The 20,545-nt window shown below is 38.0% G+C and overlaps 1 protein-coding gene across 11 annotated transcripts in view; it reads right to left on the reverse strand.

The window, feature by feature from the left end:
• PKHD1 (PKHD1 ciliary IPT domain containing fibrocystin/polyductin) overlaps nt 1-20,545 on the reverse strand; it is a 443,081-nt gene that overhangs the window by 23,814 nt on the left and 398,722 nt on the right. For all 11 annotated transcript variants that reach the window (XM_070778107.1, XM_070778111.1, XM_070778110.1 and 8 more), the window contains 3 exons: nt 9,851-9,986; nt 8,581-8,668; nt 3,494-3,601 (listed from right to left, as the gene is read on the reverse strand). In XM_070778107.1, the coding sequence (XP_070634208.1) occupies nt 3,494-3,601; nt 8,581-8,668; nt 9,851-9,986 (332 nt within the window). The remainder of the gene's footprint in view (nt 1-3,493; nt 3,602-8,580; nt 8,669-9,850; nt 9,987-20,545) is intronic.

Raw genomic sequence — 20,545 nt, forward strand, 5'->3', positions numbered from 1 at the left:
ATACTCAGATACTCTTGACACCAGGAAGTGAGGAATTCCCAGCTGAAGACCGAGAATGGCTGGAGATGGGAGGAACAAGATTGGGATGGTGGTGTAGACAGAGTGAGGCAGAAAAGAGCGCTCTGAGGAGATGACATTTGAGGAGAACCCTGGGTGAACTGGTGAGTAAGACATGTGAATTTAGGGAGGAGGAATATTCTAGACTCAGAAATAGCAACTGCAGTTGGGTCAGGTGGCAGAATGCATTCCATCTCCGCCCGGCAGCCCTGGAGAGCCCTCTAATAGTCCCAGGACCCCAGGAAATGGTTAAAGAAACCACAGCCTAGACAACAGTAACGACAGTGCGTGTGGAAAGCCTGGGTGGGAAGTCAGTAGAACAAACCTACAGACACCTTGCCCTCTGGGGAATGTCTCAGGAAGTTCAGAAATGGATAAATGAGCTGGATTAGTCCACATGTTAGAAAGACTTATGAGGATTCCATACATACTATGCAGTTTCTCAGTTCCTCAATTTTCATATTTCCAAAATAGCATAGTGATTATAGTCAATGATACCGAATAATAAACTTCAAAGCCGCTAAGTGAGTAGGTCTTAACTGTTCTCAGAACAACAACAACAAAAACAATGACAATTATGTAATGTGATATAGATGTTAGCTAACACTACAGGGGTAATCATATGGCAATGCATAAATACATTAAACCAACATACTGTTCACCTTAAACTTCTACAGTGTTATGTCAATGGTACCTCAATAGAAAATAAATATATACATGTATATTAAAAGAACTAAGTCCTTAATTATATCTTTGATGCATCTACAGAGCTGAAGAAATGTATGTCTTTGTATGCAACAATTAATGAAACATTGATTAAAGTGACATCTATTTCCATTAAAAAAAATAAAGACATGGACAATCTTGGAAACTTTAGAAAGACAGTTGGTCAATCGCCATGATCTAAAATCAGGAATCACATTTGCCATTATCTGCTATCTCTGGACATTAGTAGATATTGAATTTTGTCCCTTTTCTTCATTTTAAGAAAAATAAATAAATATGAGACAAAACATAATAAAATAGGAATAAAGATGAGTTCCTCTCTCTAAGGGATAAGAGGGAAAATAATGAAAATGATTGCAATCCTCTGTTTGATTCAGAAATGAAACAACAATAACAGACCCATGAATAAATGCTTGTCACAGCTCTTCTATTAGAGCTTGTCACTGGTTGGTCTATCCATGTAAGGACAGGCCAGGATAAGCTGCTTTCCCAAATAATTCCAGCCGTAGACATTGATACACCTGGAAACAAGCAGTCACTCTCAAGAGCTATACTGTTAATGAACATGAGGTTATGGGGTCACCAGAAGGACAGGCCTTCTGATGTTTTCTATTTCTTCTTCATCTCTTCTGTCCTCATTTAAACAGAGCCTCGCCTCACCTTGTAGAATGTCTTGAAAATGACTAAGAATAATTTAAGGAAAATGATAAAGAAAAAATGCAAGACAATTCCTCAGTTAGGGGACTTTGCAAGCTGTAGGTAGAAATTAAAGGAAGCAGTAGGCCAGTAAATGTGAACACCAGGGCCAGCTCAAAATCACAGCGTCACCAGGAAGCTTCTGTCTATGCTACAGTTTACATTTGGTTTTATAACATATGCCTTCAAATAACCTTGATGAAGTATTTAGTCTTAGTTAACTACTGAGAAAACTGTAGGGTAATGGCCTTTTAAATATCCAACAAGCTGGGACCAAAATATCCAGCTCTGAATGTGTTACCCTTCAAAATATATCTTTGAGAATCCCACAGTCAAGGCACTGAACACTGTCCATGAATCTGTCCTTTCATTAGGACAACATCACAGATATCAAAAGAATAGCTGTCTTACAAAATTAACAATACTACCCGATCCCAAATGATAGTCTCTTTGGGAAGAAAATGGTTTAAAACTTGGAACGAGAGGGGGAAAAAAAAGATTACAGATCTTATCAATGTCACAAAAAAGGATCAAATTCTCTGGAACACCCTTTTTTGAACTTAATGTTTAACATTTAGGGGCCAGTCTTGTGAATTTGTAGAACACTGGGTAAATTTAAAATGATTTTCATCCAGTAAGAATCTAAGTGATATTCGTAGACACACAACTCAGAAAAGATTAGAGTTTGGTTGCCCTGTATCCAATATAGCAAACTGATTTCAGAAATCTTTTCTTTCCAGGCTACATGAACTATACACCTTGCTATCCTCCTGCTTCCCACATTAAAAAGTTAAATAACTTGTTGACAAGTGTTCATAATACATTTTCATGAGAGCCATATTTTTAACTTTTTGAAAGTATACCATGGTTTGAATTTAAGTTTCATGAAGGAGAACTCATATCTGGCCTTATTAAATATTTGTTGCTGGGGTTCAGACAGCTCACATGAAAACATTTCATTTCCTCTGCCATTTCCAATATCTAAGAGGTTTAAATCCACTCATGATTGTTCTGGTGTATTTTTTAAAAGCCTTGCATTACCACAGCTGATGCATTAACTACTTTCCACAGTTGCCTGTCTTAAGTATCAGACTAATTTCCCTGACTCAAATTAATACTTGATTATAAACATCAACTTTTCAGTTCAAACGTAATGCTAAAATTTTTAGGATTTTTCTGATGCTCCCTTAGGTGAGGAAGGTTTTTCCTGGTAAATTACAATATTGGATGCAATATCTAAATCATTTTAAAGTGGTAATTGTGTCTCTATCAGAGTTTAGTCCTTTATAAAAAGGATGCCCAAAATTGAACTTCATTCCTCTGTAGGGTGGAGACTGGACTCTATTCATCATGGAAATGGGAGAGTAATATTTTTCATAAACTCATCTCCCTTGGAAGTTTAAGTAGCATTTATTCACTACAAAGTGATTGAATAGTAATACCCTCTAACAAAGTGAAATTTGTCAAGAATGCCTCAGAAGGGAGATTTCTTTTGAACGTTTTCTCAGAAAGAACTGGTTGTATAAACAGTTGACACACACCTTCTACCTACAGTTCTAAAGTACCAGGATTTTGAATGTGTATAGTCATCATTTCCAAGGTGGGGGTGGGGCAGTGGAGGAGGCAGGCAGGACTAAAAGATAAGGTTTCATAAAACTCAATACTCCATGACTCTCTTCCTTATAAATTAAAAATGTTAAATTAATATTCAACCAAATTCCATCAAATGTCATTGGAAAAAAAGTAGAACATTCAAAGTAAATTTTAACAACTAGAAGAAAATGTACATTTGGATTCTTGCTTACCAGGAAGCAATACTTGCTCTTCAGGCTTAATTTCGACATGTGTTCTTGCTTCTCACACTATAATGATATAACCAGGGGAATTTTTTCTCTAAGCTACAGTGACTCTTATTCATGAGAGGAGCTAGTCCCATTATAAAGGAGAAGGAGCTATATTTAAAAAAGAAAGAAAGAAAGAAACAGGTAATAAAAACACACTGTGTTGAAATTACCTGGAGGGGAAGTGACAGTAAAAATAAAGTGCCAATTTGACCCAGAGATCAAAACTGCCAAGTTGGAGAAGCTCACATAACCATCTTGAGTTTCTGCGTGAGTACATCCTACAAACAAACACAAAACCAAACAGTGAATGTTAGTCACCTACGCTAGAGCAATTTCTTCAAGTAATCTCTGTAGAGAGGCAATTGGACAATAAAGAAAAAATTAATGAAAAAGGTTACTAAATCCATCAGGCTTCTCTTAGGCAAATCTTGAAACCAAGTAAGTCAAGACAGAATAATAGTGAGTGCAAGTCACTCAGTTGTGGCCGACTCTTTGTGACCCCATGGACTGTAGCCTACCAAGCTCCTCTGTCCATGGAATTTTCCAGGCAAGAATATAGGAGTGGGTTGCCATTCCCTTCTCCAGGGCATCTTCCTAACCCAGGGATCGAACCCAGGTCTTCCGCATTTTCAGGTGGATTCTTTACCATCTGAGCCACCAGGGAAGCCCAGAATAATAGTAACAACAGCTAACATATATCAAAGTTCACTCTGCCAAACATTGGGCATTCTATTCCTCATTATATACAAACTACACAACACCACAAAATATACTATTATCTACAGTCTAAAGATTAGGAAACAGGCTCAGGAAACATTAAATTACTTGGTGAGAAGGTTATAGGTCAAATCTTCCTGATTTAATAAAGTTTGTATTCTTAGCCACTATTGGGTAAGAAAACACCACTTCCCAGGTGGTGTTAGTGGTAAAGAACATGCCTTCCAATACAGGTTAGATATACGAGACACGGGTTCAATCCCCAGATGAGGAAGATCCCATGGAGGAAGAAATGGCAACCCACTCCAGCATTCTTGCCTGGAGAATTCCATGGACAGAGGACCCTGGCAGACTGCAGTCCATAGAGTCACACAGAGTCAGACACGACTGAAGCGACTCAGCATGCACCATGCATTTTATTATTAAATGTATCTCAAGAAAGAAAGTCTACTATCTTTCTTGGTGGTCAGTTTCTAGGCTCTGCCTCTCTTCTAGTCAAGGGATCTGTAGTTTATGTGGTGGCAGAATGAGGCCAATAGATTAGGAGCACAGCTATGCGTCAGATCAGGACTGATAAAGACTACCCTGTTCAGCAACTTGGATTGTCTGCACTTTGGTTTCTCTGAATAAAATGCAAAAAGGAAAGCTTACATTTTCTAACAATAGGCCATCCATTTACAAACCGAAAGAAGGAAACTGAGCTCCAGACCGCATTCACAATGCCATGAATTAGTCTTCTGCCTCCACTATCCTCAAATGACTTTGCTAAATAACAGCTGCTCCATTTCAGTTTGGAAATGTCACTGTGATTATTGGTACGATGGACAATGAGACAGGAGAGTGCTCCTAATGTTTAAAAACTGGTTTTGAGATCTTTAAGGCTGAAAGGTATCATAAAGATAGAATACGCACAGTGTTACATTTTTCAATTCAATTGCTCAATCCTTTTTGGGAAAACATTGTCTTTCCTCATCAATTTTGCAGAGCTAACTAAAACTTCCCTTTTCAGAAACATCTTTTCCTTCATCTCTTCAGAGTCCCAAAATAAATAAAAATGCCCAGAAAAATGGAAATAAATAAGCCAAGACTCAGATAAATGATAGGCGCCCAAGATAAATGCCGTTCATACTCTTTAAAACCTATATGCATCAAAATTATGGTCAATAAACTCTTGCAAACAATGAACTGCAGAGTACAGATGTTCAACATGAAATCGTTTGCTGCAGTTTTTCCTTTGACAAACGTCCTTATTGTTCCCATCTTTGGAGGAATACAAAGCAGCATTTAATCGAAATGTGTCCGGCGAGCACAGTGAGTCTGCCTCATAGAACAGCCGCCAAACTGCCTAATGGAAAGTACTTTAGCTCCAAATGGGCTTGCTTTTGTGTTAAATACCAGCTTGCCTCAGAGATCTCTACAAAGATTCCCATATATATCTATGATATTCTCAGATTTGAAGCATATGTGCCCAAAAGCGTAGGCAGTTTCTGCCAAGTACAGTACATTACTCTGGGGCTCACCATATCTCTGGAATGATAATTGTAAAACAGACAAATGTCATTGACAGGCTCCCTGATCAAGCTGGGACTGGCTGAGGGAACCTGGGAGAAGATGAGGTGTTGGACTTGAAGCAAGATTGAAGTTGATTACATGATTTATCAGGGAAGGCTACTTGAATGTGATTCTATAAGGAATAGGGTTTTAAAATACCTTTTTAGTCCAAATTCCACCCCCACCCATTCCCAAAACTATCCATCTTACCCCTAGCTATCTACACTAACAAACTATTACATCATTAATGTTGATATTTTTAAAATGTTAACGACATATTTTTCTACAACGAGGATCTATAGTTAAATATCAAAGGATCTGAAGGACCTAAAATAATTATCTTTGAGTATATAAATCCACAGGGCTTCCCAGGTGGCATAGTGGTAAAGAACCCACCTGCCAATGCAGGAGATGTAAGAGATGTGGGTTTGATCCTTGGGTGGGGAAGATCCCCTGGAGGAAGAAATGGTAACCCACTCCAGTGTTCCTGCCTGGAAAATTTCATGGACAGTTGAGCCTGACTGGCTACAGTCCACAGAGTTGCAAAGAGTTGGACATGACTGAGCACACACACAGCACACATGTATAAACCCACTGTTTGGTTAACAGCTAATCTTTTTTTTTAACTGAAAAGGATTGACTGAGGTCAAAGCACATGAAGTTAAATTGCAGAACAAAAGGTTTAGGTTAAACATATAGATATGATTTTGTTGTTAATTTATTTTTCTGCAGGAAATACTTGAGTCAGGTGGTCTATGCCAAATAGTTTTGGTTCCATTTTCTCTGAAGTTAAGGAGAAATAATTCATGATGGTGTTGAGAGATACTCTCAATAATTGAAATAAACTGGTCATGTGGGTATTTCTATAAATAATTTTTTCCTATTTCATGACATTCACACACACATAAAATGTATGCATATTAGACACCCAGATCATTCCTCATATGTTCACATTGAATCTCCAAACAAGGACAATGTTGACAATACTGATCCAGGGGAGTCCGCTCACTTGAGCATGACTTGGTGTTAATACAAGAAAATAACAAGTGGTTTAATGCCTTATTCATTTTGCATGATCCAGTATGATTCTAAACAAGTCGGTGAGGATATCCTTGGGATAACTGAAAGAAAAGTAATGAAGAGTCTGGGGTAGTATGAGTCAGGAATGGGGCACAGTAGAGAACAGAGGCTGAGTAAGGTACAGTGGATGAGTAGGTATGAGGTAGGGGTAAGGCATGGAGTCTAAGGTACTGGGTACAGACAGGTAATGTATGAAGGATGGCAAGGTACATATTTTACCTTGAAGAGGCGTGAGGATGAGCTTAGACTCAAAGCCAGGGTAGAGCAAGAAGTAACTGTAAAATCGGAGTCATTCTTGGAAACCAGCAATGTTGCAGATAGGCAAATGTTTAAATTGGTAAATGAGTCGTTTATAAGTTTGTAAAGGCATTACAGAACACTCAAACTAATATAAATGTCCTAACCTATATGGTGTCTAACTGCATTCTTCTGTGTGTGGATATCCAGTTTCCCCCAATACCATTTGCTGAAGAGACAGTTCTTTCTCCACTGTATATCCTTAATTCCTGTGCTGAATATCAGTTGGCCATATGTGAGTGGCTTTACTTCTCAGCTCTCTAGTCTGTTCCATTCGTTTATATGCCTGTCTTGAAGCCAGTATCATACTGTTTACTATAGTTTTGTAATATGCTTTAAATTAGGAAGTAGTGACTCTCATTTTGTTCTTATTTTTCAAGATCATTTTGGTTGTTTAAGATCTTCTGCAGCTCCATAAAAATTCTAGAATTGCTTTTTTCTATTTCTATAAGAAATATTATTGAGATTTTGATAGAGATTAAATTGAATCTGTAGCTCTCTTTGGGTAGTATGGACACTTTAAGCAAAATTAGACAAGTGGGATTACTTCAAATTTAAAAGCTTCTGCATAGTTAACAGAATGAAAAGGCAACTTATAGCATGGGAGAAAATGTTTGCAAGTCATTTATCTGATAAGGTGTTAGTTTGCAAAATATATAAGAAATTCTTAAACCTCAGTAGCTTAAAAACTAATAACCCAATTAAAAAATAGGCTAAGACCTTGAACAGACATTTCTCCAAAGAAGATCTGTAAATATGCAATATGCATATGCAAATATGCAATATGCAAAGATGCTCAACATCACTAGTCATCAGGGAAAAACATATCAAAACCACAATGAGATGTCACCTCACACCTAATAGGACAACTATTTTCAAAAAGGCCAAAAGACAGCAAATTTTGGTTTCTAGCAAGTTCTAGGAGAAATTAGAATTCTCAAGCACTTTTAATGATAATGCAAAATGGTGTAGCCTTTATGGAAAAGAGTACCAAGGTGCCTCACAAAATTAAAACTAAAAATACCACATGATCCAGCAGGCACAGTTCTGGGTATTTATCCAAAATAATAATAATAAAAAAAGCAGGATCTTAAAGAGGTATCCCCATATTTGTTTCAGTGCTATTTATATTAGCCAAGATGTGGAACACACACACACATACATAGGCTTCCCTGGTGGCTCAGATGGTAAAGAGTCTGCTTGCAATGCAGGAGACCCAAGTTTGATCCCTGGGTTGGGAAGACCCCCTGGAGAAGGGAATTCCATGGACAGAGGAGCCTGAAGAGCTGCACTCTATGTGGTTGAAAAGAGTCAGACATGACTGAGTGACTAACACTTTCACACACACACACACCACACACACACACATATATGCTACAGGTATGACAAAAATGCTCACCATACTTGTGGGGCAGATGGCTCCTTAAACATTTCCTGTCAACCTTTTGCACTTTTTAGAAGACACTGGCATTGTACACTGGTGGTGGAATTTTTTTTCTCCAAATTACCAAAGATACTGAGTATTAGTGACTTTGTTATGAATCCCCAGTGGTTGCAAACATTTTTGGGCAGATGCATTTACAGCGGGTCTCCAAATGTCACAAGTACCTACCTCTCAGCACAGAATCTAATGTCCCTTCCAGGGAAACTGAAATGACCCATGGCTCTGACGGGGGCCCCAAGGACTCTACTCTCCGATTCTGGGGGAAAAAAAGAAAGGAAAAATAGGACTCAGAAGAGAATTTTGTGAAGTTAACCGAAAAAGAAGAGGATTCAGACAGAATCTTTCATATAGCACACATTCATGAGAATAAGCAAAGGAAAAATAATAAAATAAATAAAATAATAAATATCCTTTGTCATGTTAACAAGAATATATCAAATAATTTTATCATAAGAAGAGAATTATTTCAAGAAAATTTGGGGCAAGGCAGTGAAGAGGACAAAGGAAAGCTAAGTTTACAGAAAAGGAGCCTGACACTGTTTGCTGAAGGTTAATAAGATAGGAAAGGGACTTCCCTGGCTGTCCAGTGGTTATGCAGTTCCACTTCAGGGGGCATGGGTTCCATGCCTGGTTGGGGAACTAAGATCTCACATGCCTCACAGTTGGGTCAAAAAAATAATAAAATTTATTTTTAAAAAGTGTCAGTGGATCTTGTGGCTGGTAAGGTGCTTTTAAAAAAAAAAAAAAAAACCTTAAGGAAGGAAACATTAGGAGAACAAAGCAGGAGAGCTGGGTAAGTGCCTGACCAGAGCAAAAGTGTGGACCTCAGTCCCATGGGCTTTGTCCCTCTACAAGCATGTCATGGGACGCATTTTTTTTAAATTAAAGAGTGGAAAGTTGATTTAACTGTCATATTTCACTTCTTCCACCCATGACATTAGTAAATATAGAAAAGATAAAATCCAAGGACTTGGACACTGAAATTAGAATGAAGCATGCAGAAGCCTCTTATTGATACTGTACTTAACCACATACAGGAGAAATCACTTAAAATAACATAGAACTATAATGTAATGGCATAAATGCCTTCACCAGCATATGAAATGACTTCTTCAGATATAGATCCAGCACTTTGGGAAGGATAGATTTCTGAGAAGACACCTGAGACCTACTGTAAGAATTTGTTTGGAGTGAAAAAGTATTAGAATTCTACTCCTATCCATAATCATATTCTGGACTTTTTACAGAAAGTAGAAGGAAAGCAGGCTGTGCAATGGAAGGAAAATAATGAAAGTAGTTTGATGTTCTAAGTGCACCAACTGTCCCAGGGTGGGTGCTCTGTACACGTGTATTATGATGATGATGGAGTCTGAAACATGCTCCGAATACAATATGGTACCCGGCTCCAAGTAAAGACTGTGACCTGTGCACAGAGTACCTGCTTATCCAGAAACACGAGCTGTGGTTGGACTGTGAGTTCTTTTCCCACTTCTCCATCTGAAGGCTGGACGAAGACTGAAAGACCATAAGGCTGAACGTATATCAAGTTCCCAGTTTTGAAACTGCTTGTGTTTCTGCCGCATGTTAAAAAAGAGAAGAGAATCCATGCCTCAGATTTTAGATATCATACCACTGTAGTAGCTGTTTTCCATGATACACCATTACTAGTGAAAAAGTTTGCCTTTGTTTCTAGAAACTAAATAATACACTGTATAGCAAACATGAACTTACAACCAAAGAATAATTATATATGTACTTTATATGTTCGCTTCACCATAGGAAATGATGAAATAGGTGTGTGAGGGGTGGGGTGGGAGAACATATATTATGAACTTAGATTTAATCACAATTTATTAACTCCAAAAAATCTTAGTGAGGCATCATATCAGACTAAAACACTTAGAAGGTGGGGATATTTTATAAGTATGCTAATAAACCAGATTTCCCCAAAAAGGATCAGATTTTAGTGCTTTTCCACTTTCCACGGTATAAATACATTCATCCTGGCTGATTCTGTGGGTACTGAGATGATATCACCACAAAGAATTGGGAAGAGATGCCTGGGAACAGCCTCCCCACACAACTGCTTCACAAAGACTCAGTTCAGTTCAGTCGCTCAGTTGTGTCTGACTCTTTGCAATCCCATGGACTGCAGCACACCAGGCTTTTCTGTCCATCACCAACTCCCAAGAGCTTGCTCAGACTCATGCCCATCAAGTTGGTGATGCCATCCAACCATCTCATCCTCTGTCGTCCCCTTCTCCTCCCGCCTCCAATCTTTCCCAGCATCAGGGTCTTTTCAAATGAGTCAGCTCTTCGCATCAGGTGGCCAAAGTATTGGAGCTTCAGCTTCACCAGCAGTCCTTCCAATGAATATTCAGGACTGATTTCCTTAAGGATTGACCTGTTTGGTCTCCTTGCAGTCCAAGGGACTCTCAAGTCTTCTCCAACACCACAATTCAAAAGCGTCAATTCTTTGGCGCTCAGCTTTATTTATGGTCTAACTCTCACATCCATATACAACTACTGGAAAATCCGTAGCTTTGACTAGATGGGCCTTTGTTGGCAAAGTAATGTCTCTGCTTTTTAATATGCTGTCTAGGTTGGTCATAGCCTTTCTTCCAAGGAGCAAGGACTATCTCATTTAATCTCACAACAACCCTTTTGTATGCATAGTCTTCACAAGATGCTTGCACTAAATAGAATCAGTAACTGTAGAATTCATTGATTAATTGATTTCAATTGAATGAAGCCCTCAGGGAGAAAAACACTTATTTATAATTCATATATGCTGAGCACTTACCTGTACAGGTATTATTCTATGCATTCCACCTATAAACTCATTGTATCTTTAAAATGACACAATGACAGACACTTTTATTTACACATGAAGAAACTAAGGTCCAAAAAGACTTAAGTAGTTTGCCAAAGGTTTTTAAACTTTGGTTTGACCAAAGTTTAGAGCTATATTGTTTTTCAACTCTTTTGAGCACATTAATTGCTGATGTGACTTAGCAATAAAATGGAATAATTATAAATAAAATAGTTACATAATTCATGATATCTCAAAGCATCTTTTTCCCAGAGCTTTGGAATGTTTGAAGACCAAGGTAGCTTTATTAAATGAACATTATATGTCCCATTAAACCTATTGTGTATTACACATCAGAGGCATGCAATAGAGTTTTAACATTTAAATGGCGATATATAGACATCATTTATCACATATATTACTCTAGTGTAGGATAATAGATGACTCTCAAAATATCCTAACTCAGGTCTAACAAGACTTTGATTAAAAAAAAAAAAAAGGTAGTCTACCCATTTCAATTAAATGCTTGTGAGCCAACTACTTTATTTCCTAATCTATTCTTTTTTCTTATGTGGGGAGATAAAATATTCATTTTACATGGAAGATATATGTGAGGTAAAGGTGACAATTAGTCCTCAGAAGAGGAACAGCGGAAGAACAAATACAGAAGATCAAAAACTATTTAGTTTCCCTAGGGAACCATTTCCCTCTCCCTGGAGCATCCTGGAGAATGGGGGGTAGGGCGTGTGTGGTCCTACAAAGCCCTTTGTTCACCTACCAGCCAAGACCATGACCATCACTCACTAGGAATTCAATATGCGCTAGTCTGGTCATCATTTATAACTTTGCTTAGCCACAATGGGTAAGGATCTTTAAAAAAATTAAATCAGATTTTTTAAATCCACCTATTCATTCCATGGTCCCAGGTTATCGGAAAATTTTACACTATTCCCAAATTCTATTTCTTCCCTTGTCTTTCTTAAATGCTTTCTGATGCAGGACAGGATGCAGGCAGGCTGTGTGGGTTAAAAAAGCCAAAAGACTCCATCCAACAAAGATCCTGACATAAGTACACTGATGTCTAGAGACAGAGGGAGGGGAACCAACTGCCTGAACACTTGCTAAAAGGCCTGTCCCTGACACATTTTTAAGTTTATTGTGAGCAAACATCTCTGATTAAATGTAAACAGCATCCCACTGGAGGTCAGAGACTTGCCGCTACAGCATATCCCAAGGTAATACCACTTTAAGCTTCACATAAACTCTTAAGCAGTTTCTAACCTAAAACCTGACCGTAGGTGGTACAGTTTTTTACGATATGTTATAATAGTGCAATAAATCTGTTAGCTTAAAATCGAATCTCCGTGGCCTTTTAGAGAAATCATCATTAAATGCAGGGTCTTGTTAATGATGCCATCGAAGTGAAATTGTTTAATCTGCTAGGGGGGTGAAAGGTCACCAAATGAATTTTTTATAATACATCAACTTGACACGCAATAGGGAAAACTGTAATAGATAAAAGCAAAGGAAAAGGGCACTGTCTTCTTCTGATAGGTCAATAGCAGCCAAGAGAGTCACTCATCCACTTTCCTTTCACGATGGGGCTCCTTTTGCATTTAATATGGACACCCAATTAATACCCCAGCACCACAGACAACCTCATTTTAGGTGACTTATAGCAATTTCTCCCCCTTCCCTGAAATGAAAGTGATCACAATACATCATAGCATTGTGCGAATTAACGTTAATTGATTCAAGTTACCAAGCAATGATGGGCCACTTATATAATCTAGGCGTTATTGGGTGCTAGAAGGGATGGAGGGAAGATTAGATTCCAGTGTCCGTTGCTGTGACGACGGGAGTCACCTGACGCCTTGTTAGACAGTTGTAAGGTTCTATTGCTGGCCCCAGTGGGGTCGTCAGTAAACTGGAGTGATGTCCAAACATCATTATACGCTGCTCCGATATTAAAGCAAAGGGATTAGCAACTTATTGCAAGCAACCTGGATTTGTCATTGTGCTGTCGTTATCCAATTTCCAACCACTAATGTGACTGTAGCCTGCAGGCAGAAGGACCTACAGCCAAACTTTAAAAAATGGGGGAGGAAAGTTCCCTCCAATCCACCCAGTTTTAACCACTATTTAACAGCTTCCAATACCAGTCAGGTATGTGGAAGAATTTTTTTCCCTTCAATTCTTTGGTGCAAGCTAAAAGAGAAAAACCAGGAAAACACAGAAATGCTCCAGTTCAGAGATTACCACTATTCACTTCAACTCTTGGTTTTTAATCTGCCAGATCTGAAACGCGTACCCTACAGAAGAGAGGACAGTCTCTATGTGCATGGTAAGCCGAGCAGACAAATAAATAAATCCTATTGGTGCAGGTTGGCTCTGGGAGGTGAGGGAGGTGAGGGCATTGGAAGTACTTCCTCACTTCCTCTTCAACCTCTGTCCCCTCAAAGTTACTGAGTCAGGTTCCTCTAGAAGAGTTCCAAGTTTTGATTAAATGTTTAAGGATGTCCTGAGCATTTTTAATCATTCTTACTTTAAATGGGCTACATAGGGGCAGAATCTATAATATATGCTGTGAGGGAACTTCAATTACGAAGGAATTTGTGAAATTCTGTACTCTGTAAGAAGAAAGCATGTCCACTCAATTCAGTGGACAAACATGTCCCTTCCACTATGTACAAATATTGTTCTAAGCACTGAGATATGCAGAGATAAATACACCATCACCTTGGTCCCTCAGGAGCATCCTTCCAAAGAGTCTGTAAGGCAAGGATGAGTTTCCTGGCGTCTTCAGAGCTGACACATACCATTTTATTTATATTTCATAGTCCGTATGCTCCCTATTAAACCTAGCTAAATGCCCTTAGCTGTCATCCACTCCTAAGAGGGAAAAAATTGTCTTATGATCTCATGTTTTCTTTCTGGTACTACAACGTAGTGATTCAAAACTCAGCACATTGTAAGCATCCAATACATGTTATCATAGTAACACTACGACCCGTCGGTACCCACCCTGCACTTCCTCTGCTCTTAGGCCATTAAATGCCTGTGGAGACCACCCCCTATCTTGGACTGGCCAATCTCCAGTTCTGATGCACCCTTGAACATTTACCAAGTCCAAGCTCACTCTAGGATGATAGGCCAATGAATCAAGAGACAAGGTGTTGAGGCAAGGAAGAGACTTTAATCAGGGAGCTGGCAGACTGAGATGGCAGGCTAGTGCCTCAAAATAACCATCTTTTGGGGGTCTGGATGTCAGGTTCTTTTATAGATTAGAGATGAGGGGAGGTGAGAAAGCAAAATAAAAAGGCCATTAATCTTGCAAACATTTCCTAGAATGGCAAGCCTCAGGCAGGGGATGTGTTACTTTTTCCTTCCTGCCATCCACAGGTGGACAGGGTTCTGAATAAAGGCGCTTTAGTTTAAGTCAGGCAGAGGGGCAGGATTCTCTGAGGCAAACCATTCTGTATGATTAAATTAACTAAAGCAACAAAAAGCAAGTCAAAGAAACAGTTCCAACATGGAGTCAGAATTGGCTTCCTCCCTGCAACATAACTGGTACACTTACTGCTATGCTCTAACACTTAGTATTAAATTCTTATGGATCTGTGGAATTTTTCATTTCAAAATGAGATTTGAGTAACCCTAGGCATACATTGCCTTGTGCCAGGCGTATACAAAATAAACATGGCACATCTTTCAACAAGATGAATCAGGGGTCAAAATCTAAGCATTTTAGTTGGAAAATCATTTAAAATGGTATTTTTTTAAATAAATCTAACATGACTATCTTATTTGAAATAGTGGAAATTCTGAATACATATTTTAAGATTATACACAAATATTCAAAATTTACTATTTGTAATAGGGTGCTGTAGCAGTCATAGTCTAAAGAGGAAAACAAACCACTTAACCTAAGCAGTACACTTCTTAGGTACTTGGGAACATGAAGAATAGTTAAGTTGAAGCCTTGACTAGCTAATGAATACTATAAAGACAAAGTATACTAATTTTATGAAAACTAATGGTTAAGCAGGTCCATACTGAATCAATGATTTCCTTGTAATAGATATAGAATAATGAGATTTTAATACACATACTCTTATTAGTAGTTATATAAATATTTATTTTCCCTATCTATTAATTTTAAAACATCTAGATTTCTTATAAGCCATATAATTTTCTGGACATAATAACTGTTCAATTAATGTTTGGGAAGTTAAAAACCATTCAAATGTAAGTTTTCATGAGTCTTTACTATATTTAGCTACAACTTTACCATCTGCACACATCTTAAATTACTTTATTGTAAGTTAGTACAGTTCAATTTGGGGATTAGAACTACATGTACATATGGGTGGAAAACTACTGGATGCAGATAAGTCAACAGAAATAATGGATTAAAATTAACCTCCTGTTTATAAGGAAGATAGCAGAAAAAATATAAACTGCAGAAGTTGAATCAAAGATTTAGTGGTCTGGGGCTATTTAGTATAAGAACAAGGGTCCCTAAGGGCATCACTGCAGAAACAGGGCTGTGAAATAAATGACAGCCTTAATGATGACCATGAATCATCAATAAAAATGTGATAGGTCTACATTATTTTCCATTTAATAAGACTGGATAATATATGTATTCTTTTTTGTTCAAGAGATGAAGTCTTTTTAAAAATGTAGTGATAAAAAACAATTTTTAATTGAATGAAAAGTTTACTTATGCAGAGCATCTCATTTCCCCACAAAGCCACATATATAAAATACCATTATGATAATTTTGCCACCCACCTCACTCAACAAAGCAGTGAATTTGTATTGCAGTAAAGAGAAGAAATGGTGCAGAAACACCCCTTAATGGCAAAGCTGTGGTTTTGCCAGGAGGAGGGAAAGAGACAGACTGGCAGAGCGGGTATCCTTTCCAGGATGCGCATTCTGCCAGTCTTGAGAAGAACACCCTCCTATAATGACAGGAAGATTCTGTCCTTGCATACTCCAAACAGCTGTTTCCCAGAAAGCAGGGGCCCAGGGGGCACGGAGAGGCTGCACAAAAGAAGACGCTAAATGAGCCTGGGTGTCACCAATAGACTCGTGTCACCAACTGCCTCTCCTAATTTCCTTGTCTATTCTAGTCAGTTTGATAAAGGACTTCTTTTACAGAATGAGAAAACTTAAAAAGCTACTAATGTGATGAATACAAAAACACACAGATACACACAGCCACAGAACCATGTTCACCATCCCTGTAGCTGATTTTAGGGCCCAAGGTTCATGGCAATATCATAAACAGAGAGCTTTATGTGAGATAGCATATTAGTTTTCTATGGCGTTGGAACATAACTCCACAAATTTTCGTGGTTTTTAAAATGTCACAAATTTATGATCTTCAAGTTGTGGGTCAAGAGTTCAGACAGGCTTGGCTCTGATCTCTGCCTAAGAATCCACTTCCAAACTCATTCTGATTGTTCACAGAATTCATTTCCTTGTAGCCATGGAATAGAGGTCCCTGTTTCCTTGCCGGCCATCGGCCAAGGTCCACTTTCTACTTATAAAGTCGGTCTGATTTTTTTTTCTTGTGTGGTGCTTTCCATCCTAAAAGCAGTGACACTTAAATTCCTTCTCACACTTCAAATCTTTTTGCTTTCCTCTTCTGCTTTATTCTGCTACAGCAGGAGAAAACTCTCCTCCCTTCAGGGCTCCTGTGTTAAAACGGGCCCACCTTGATAATCCTGGGTATTCTATCTTAAGGCCAACTGTGCCACATAACATACTGTGTTCATGGAAATGCTATGTGATCATATCCGTAGGTTCCCAGGACTAGGACTGTAATTTCAGAAATTCTGCCAACCACAAATAGCTTTAGCATTTCAATAGCTAAACTTCCAGACAAGATACAGATATGTATGTCATATGACAAAACACATTACTTAGAGGTTGTTTTTTTTTGTTGTGGTTGTTAATGAAGCAGGAGAAAGGTGGAGAAAAGAAAAGACAAGAGGGAAAGAAATTTAAGACAGCAAAAATCAACTTTCTACCGCCAGTATTCCAGATAAAAGGTAGAATATAAAAATAAGACACCAGTGGGAAACCCCAAGTTTAAAAAGGGCAGGTTGAATATACGTTTATCTCTGTTTCCTCTACTCCACTGAAATTACTTAAAAGAACAAAAGTGAATAAAAATGGTGTAAATCCACAAGGATGAAGAAGGCAGGAGAGGAGAAAGCAACCAACAATAAAGGGTAACAAAGTTTTGGAAGACGGAAAACAGGCTCATGGAACTGACTTAGCCATGTGGAAGACACTTAAATCTAGATGCCTCTAGAGGAGGATAAAGATCAGGAGAGGCCAATTCACTGTGTATTATTTAATTAAAAAATAGCACTCCATTTCTCCCCACAAGGCAGAAGTTGATAGCTTTTTGAAAGCAGGTAGGACTCCTCTTGGTAAGTAAATGTCTGATATGCCCTCAATTTGTTGAAATACATGCAACCCCATTAAATTAACAAGAGTGAATCTTTCACGAACATCCTAAATATTTCCACTATTTAGGAAAGGTCTATGTCCTCAGACTAATTTCTGCAATCTCAAGGTCAAGTCACTAGCTTGTCAATGACTTTCCAGTGAGTTCAGTGGAAGTCCCAGTTGACACTGATCAAAGCTGAAAGAAACAGGGCTGGCCCTGGGACCTGCACAAGGCTTCAGGGTTGTTTACCATACTGTGCAATTCTTAGAACCATGGGAAAACTTGCTAGTTCTCATTAGATCCCTTAGGACGTGGCATTTCTTATTCTGCAGCAATTTATTCAGATATACTTCAGAAGCAGTCTTTCCTTAGCTTCAGAACATTTTTATTTTGCCTTATGTCTTGGAAACATCTCTTAAAACACTAAAGAAACTGAAAGAGATGGGGAATAGAATGCAACCAACAGAAAACTGATGTTATAAAATACATGTTCAGTAGTTTCTTATTAAATCAGGAATATCTGAGTCAAATGTGAAAGCATGATGTCTCTGATGGATGCTGGGCAATAAAAGTAATCTTTTCTCTGAAGCTTGTGATGCGATGATGTTCCCTCACACATATGTACCCATACCTGCACTTGGGCTGGGTCCATACCCTTTCCTGGGTTTCCTCTGCTTTACCTCTATTGTTTCTACTCTTTGACTTTACTCTCTTTTTAGTTAAAAGCTAAATACTTACCGAGTCTTTTTTATATAATATACAAATCAGTCATTTTGGAAGGATGACCTATTGAAAGCTCAGTACCATAAAATCTAAATAAAATTTAGCAGTGACCTGGTCCTAGAACTTCTTAGTCACCCATCCATAGAATATGATCATAAGAACTCAGTGGGATCTAAATGAAATTGGGCTAAAGAAGATATATTTAAACATAAGCCAAGATACAGTAGCATCACTTTTTTCAGATTCCTGATTTTTATATCATCATGCACAATATGATTATGTCAACAACAAGATGAAGGGTTGGTGACTGATAAAATATCCAAGATTTAATAGATTTTGAGCAATTATGCAATTAGGAGTACTTTTTAATTCTAAGCTAGCAATTTCCAAAGCCCTTCAAATCAACCAGAATCAAAAAAAAAAAAAAAAAAATTGCTTGAGTTTTCTTGTCATTTCTTCCATATAAGAAAGAGGAACACCAAATACAGGTAAAATATGATACAAAAACACTAGCTAATTTTTCATTCGTTTATATTGCTTTGTGTATAAAAAGGCAGTCAATGTATTTCTTGAATACTCCTTAAAATGTAAAGGTGCATCTTTTTGTTTTCCTTTTTATTTTATAAAGAATCCCACATGTACTAAAGACAGCTGTACAAAAGCAATTAATATCCATTAAATACTAATTATTTATTTATTGTAACTACCACAAATGTAGTGAAAAAGCAGCAACAAAAAATCTTTTAATAAAAGAATATGAATGCTCTAAAATTTCATTGAGTTATATTGTTCAGAATAATTGTATCTATTTCAGGGACCCAATATCAACTGTATCAACTCAACATGTGCATGAGTTTCAGCTTATTTTTTCAGTGGTGGTAGCAAACTGGCAGGGAATCTATATGCTTGACTCTCTTGAGTACTCTCTAACCTCACAGCATGCATGTGTGAGATGGTTAGTTTATATATATTTCCCAAGCATTATGACAATTTCATATTGTCTCTCAGTCTGCGGTATCATCTCTGGTTCTTTTGTATCTGCTAAAAATGGAGCTTGGGACTGTAATAGTCTTGACCTCGTGACAGATGTCTTAGGTAAACTTGGACTGGACAATTCATCTCTTGGGTATCATAACATATAAATTTGAGAGTAATTTATATCTACCTTCCCTTATTATATACTTCATATAATTCTTCATTTACTAGGCTCAGGGAGATATTCAGGTAGATTTACTTCTGAAATATGTAGTAAACATCGATCTGGTAAAGAATTTCAAAATACAAGCTTATAGAGTCAGAATAACATAGCAAAAAGGATACTACAGATCTTACACAGATCTGTGCCATAAACATAGTTGGCAGCAATTATGATCTTCCCTCACACAATTTGACATCTTTGCAGGGATTTATAATCCTGTGAACTGAAAATCACTCAGTCGTGTCCAACTCTTTGTGACCCCATGGACTGTACAGTCCATGGAATTCTCCAGGCCAAAATACTGGAGTGGGTAGCCTTTCCCTTCTCCAGCAGATCTTCCTAACCCAGGAATTGAAACCAGGCCTCCCACACTGCAGGAAGATTTTTTACCAGCTGAGCCACAAGGAAAGCCCAAATAAGTGAAAGCAGCTCAGTCGTGTCCAACTCTTTGTGACTCCACGGACTGTACAGTCCATGGAACTCTCTAGGCCAGAATACTGGAGTGGGTAGCCTTTCCCTTCTCCAGGGGATCTTCCTAACCCAGGGATTGAACCCAGGTCTCCCACTTTGCAGGTGGATTCTTTACCAGCTAAGCCACAAGGGAAGCCCTTTATAATCCTAGGTTGAATAAAACCCAAACAGAATCACTGTTTTAAATTAGTAAACTCCTAGTCATCTTTCCAAAATGTTCCTAGATATAAGGCCATTCCTCAGTCCCTACAGGCAGGATTTTTATCAGCCCCATGGGTATTCATGGGTTTTAACTCACGGCTGTATGAAATTGTGATAGTGTTTTTGTCCCATAAGGCAAAGATCATATCTGTTTCACTTTAGCAACCCCAGAATCTAGCCACTGCTAAAATGCATCACATGATAAATGAATGAATAAACAAGTTGAAAACAAGTTGCCTTAGAAAAATCTGTCTATGCT

The sequence above is a fragment of the Bos indicus genome, chromosome 23 (assembly GCF_029378745.1).
Source record: "Bos indicus isolate NIAB-ARS_2022 breed Sahiwal x Tharparkar chromosome 23, NIAB-ARS_B.indTharparkar_mat_pri_1.0, whole genome shotgun sequence".
NCBI lineage: Eukaryota > Metazoa > Chordata > Mammalia > Artiodactyla > Bovidae > Bos > Bos indicus.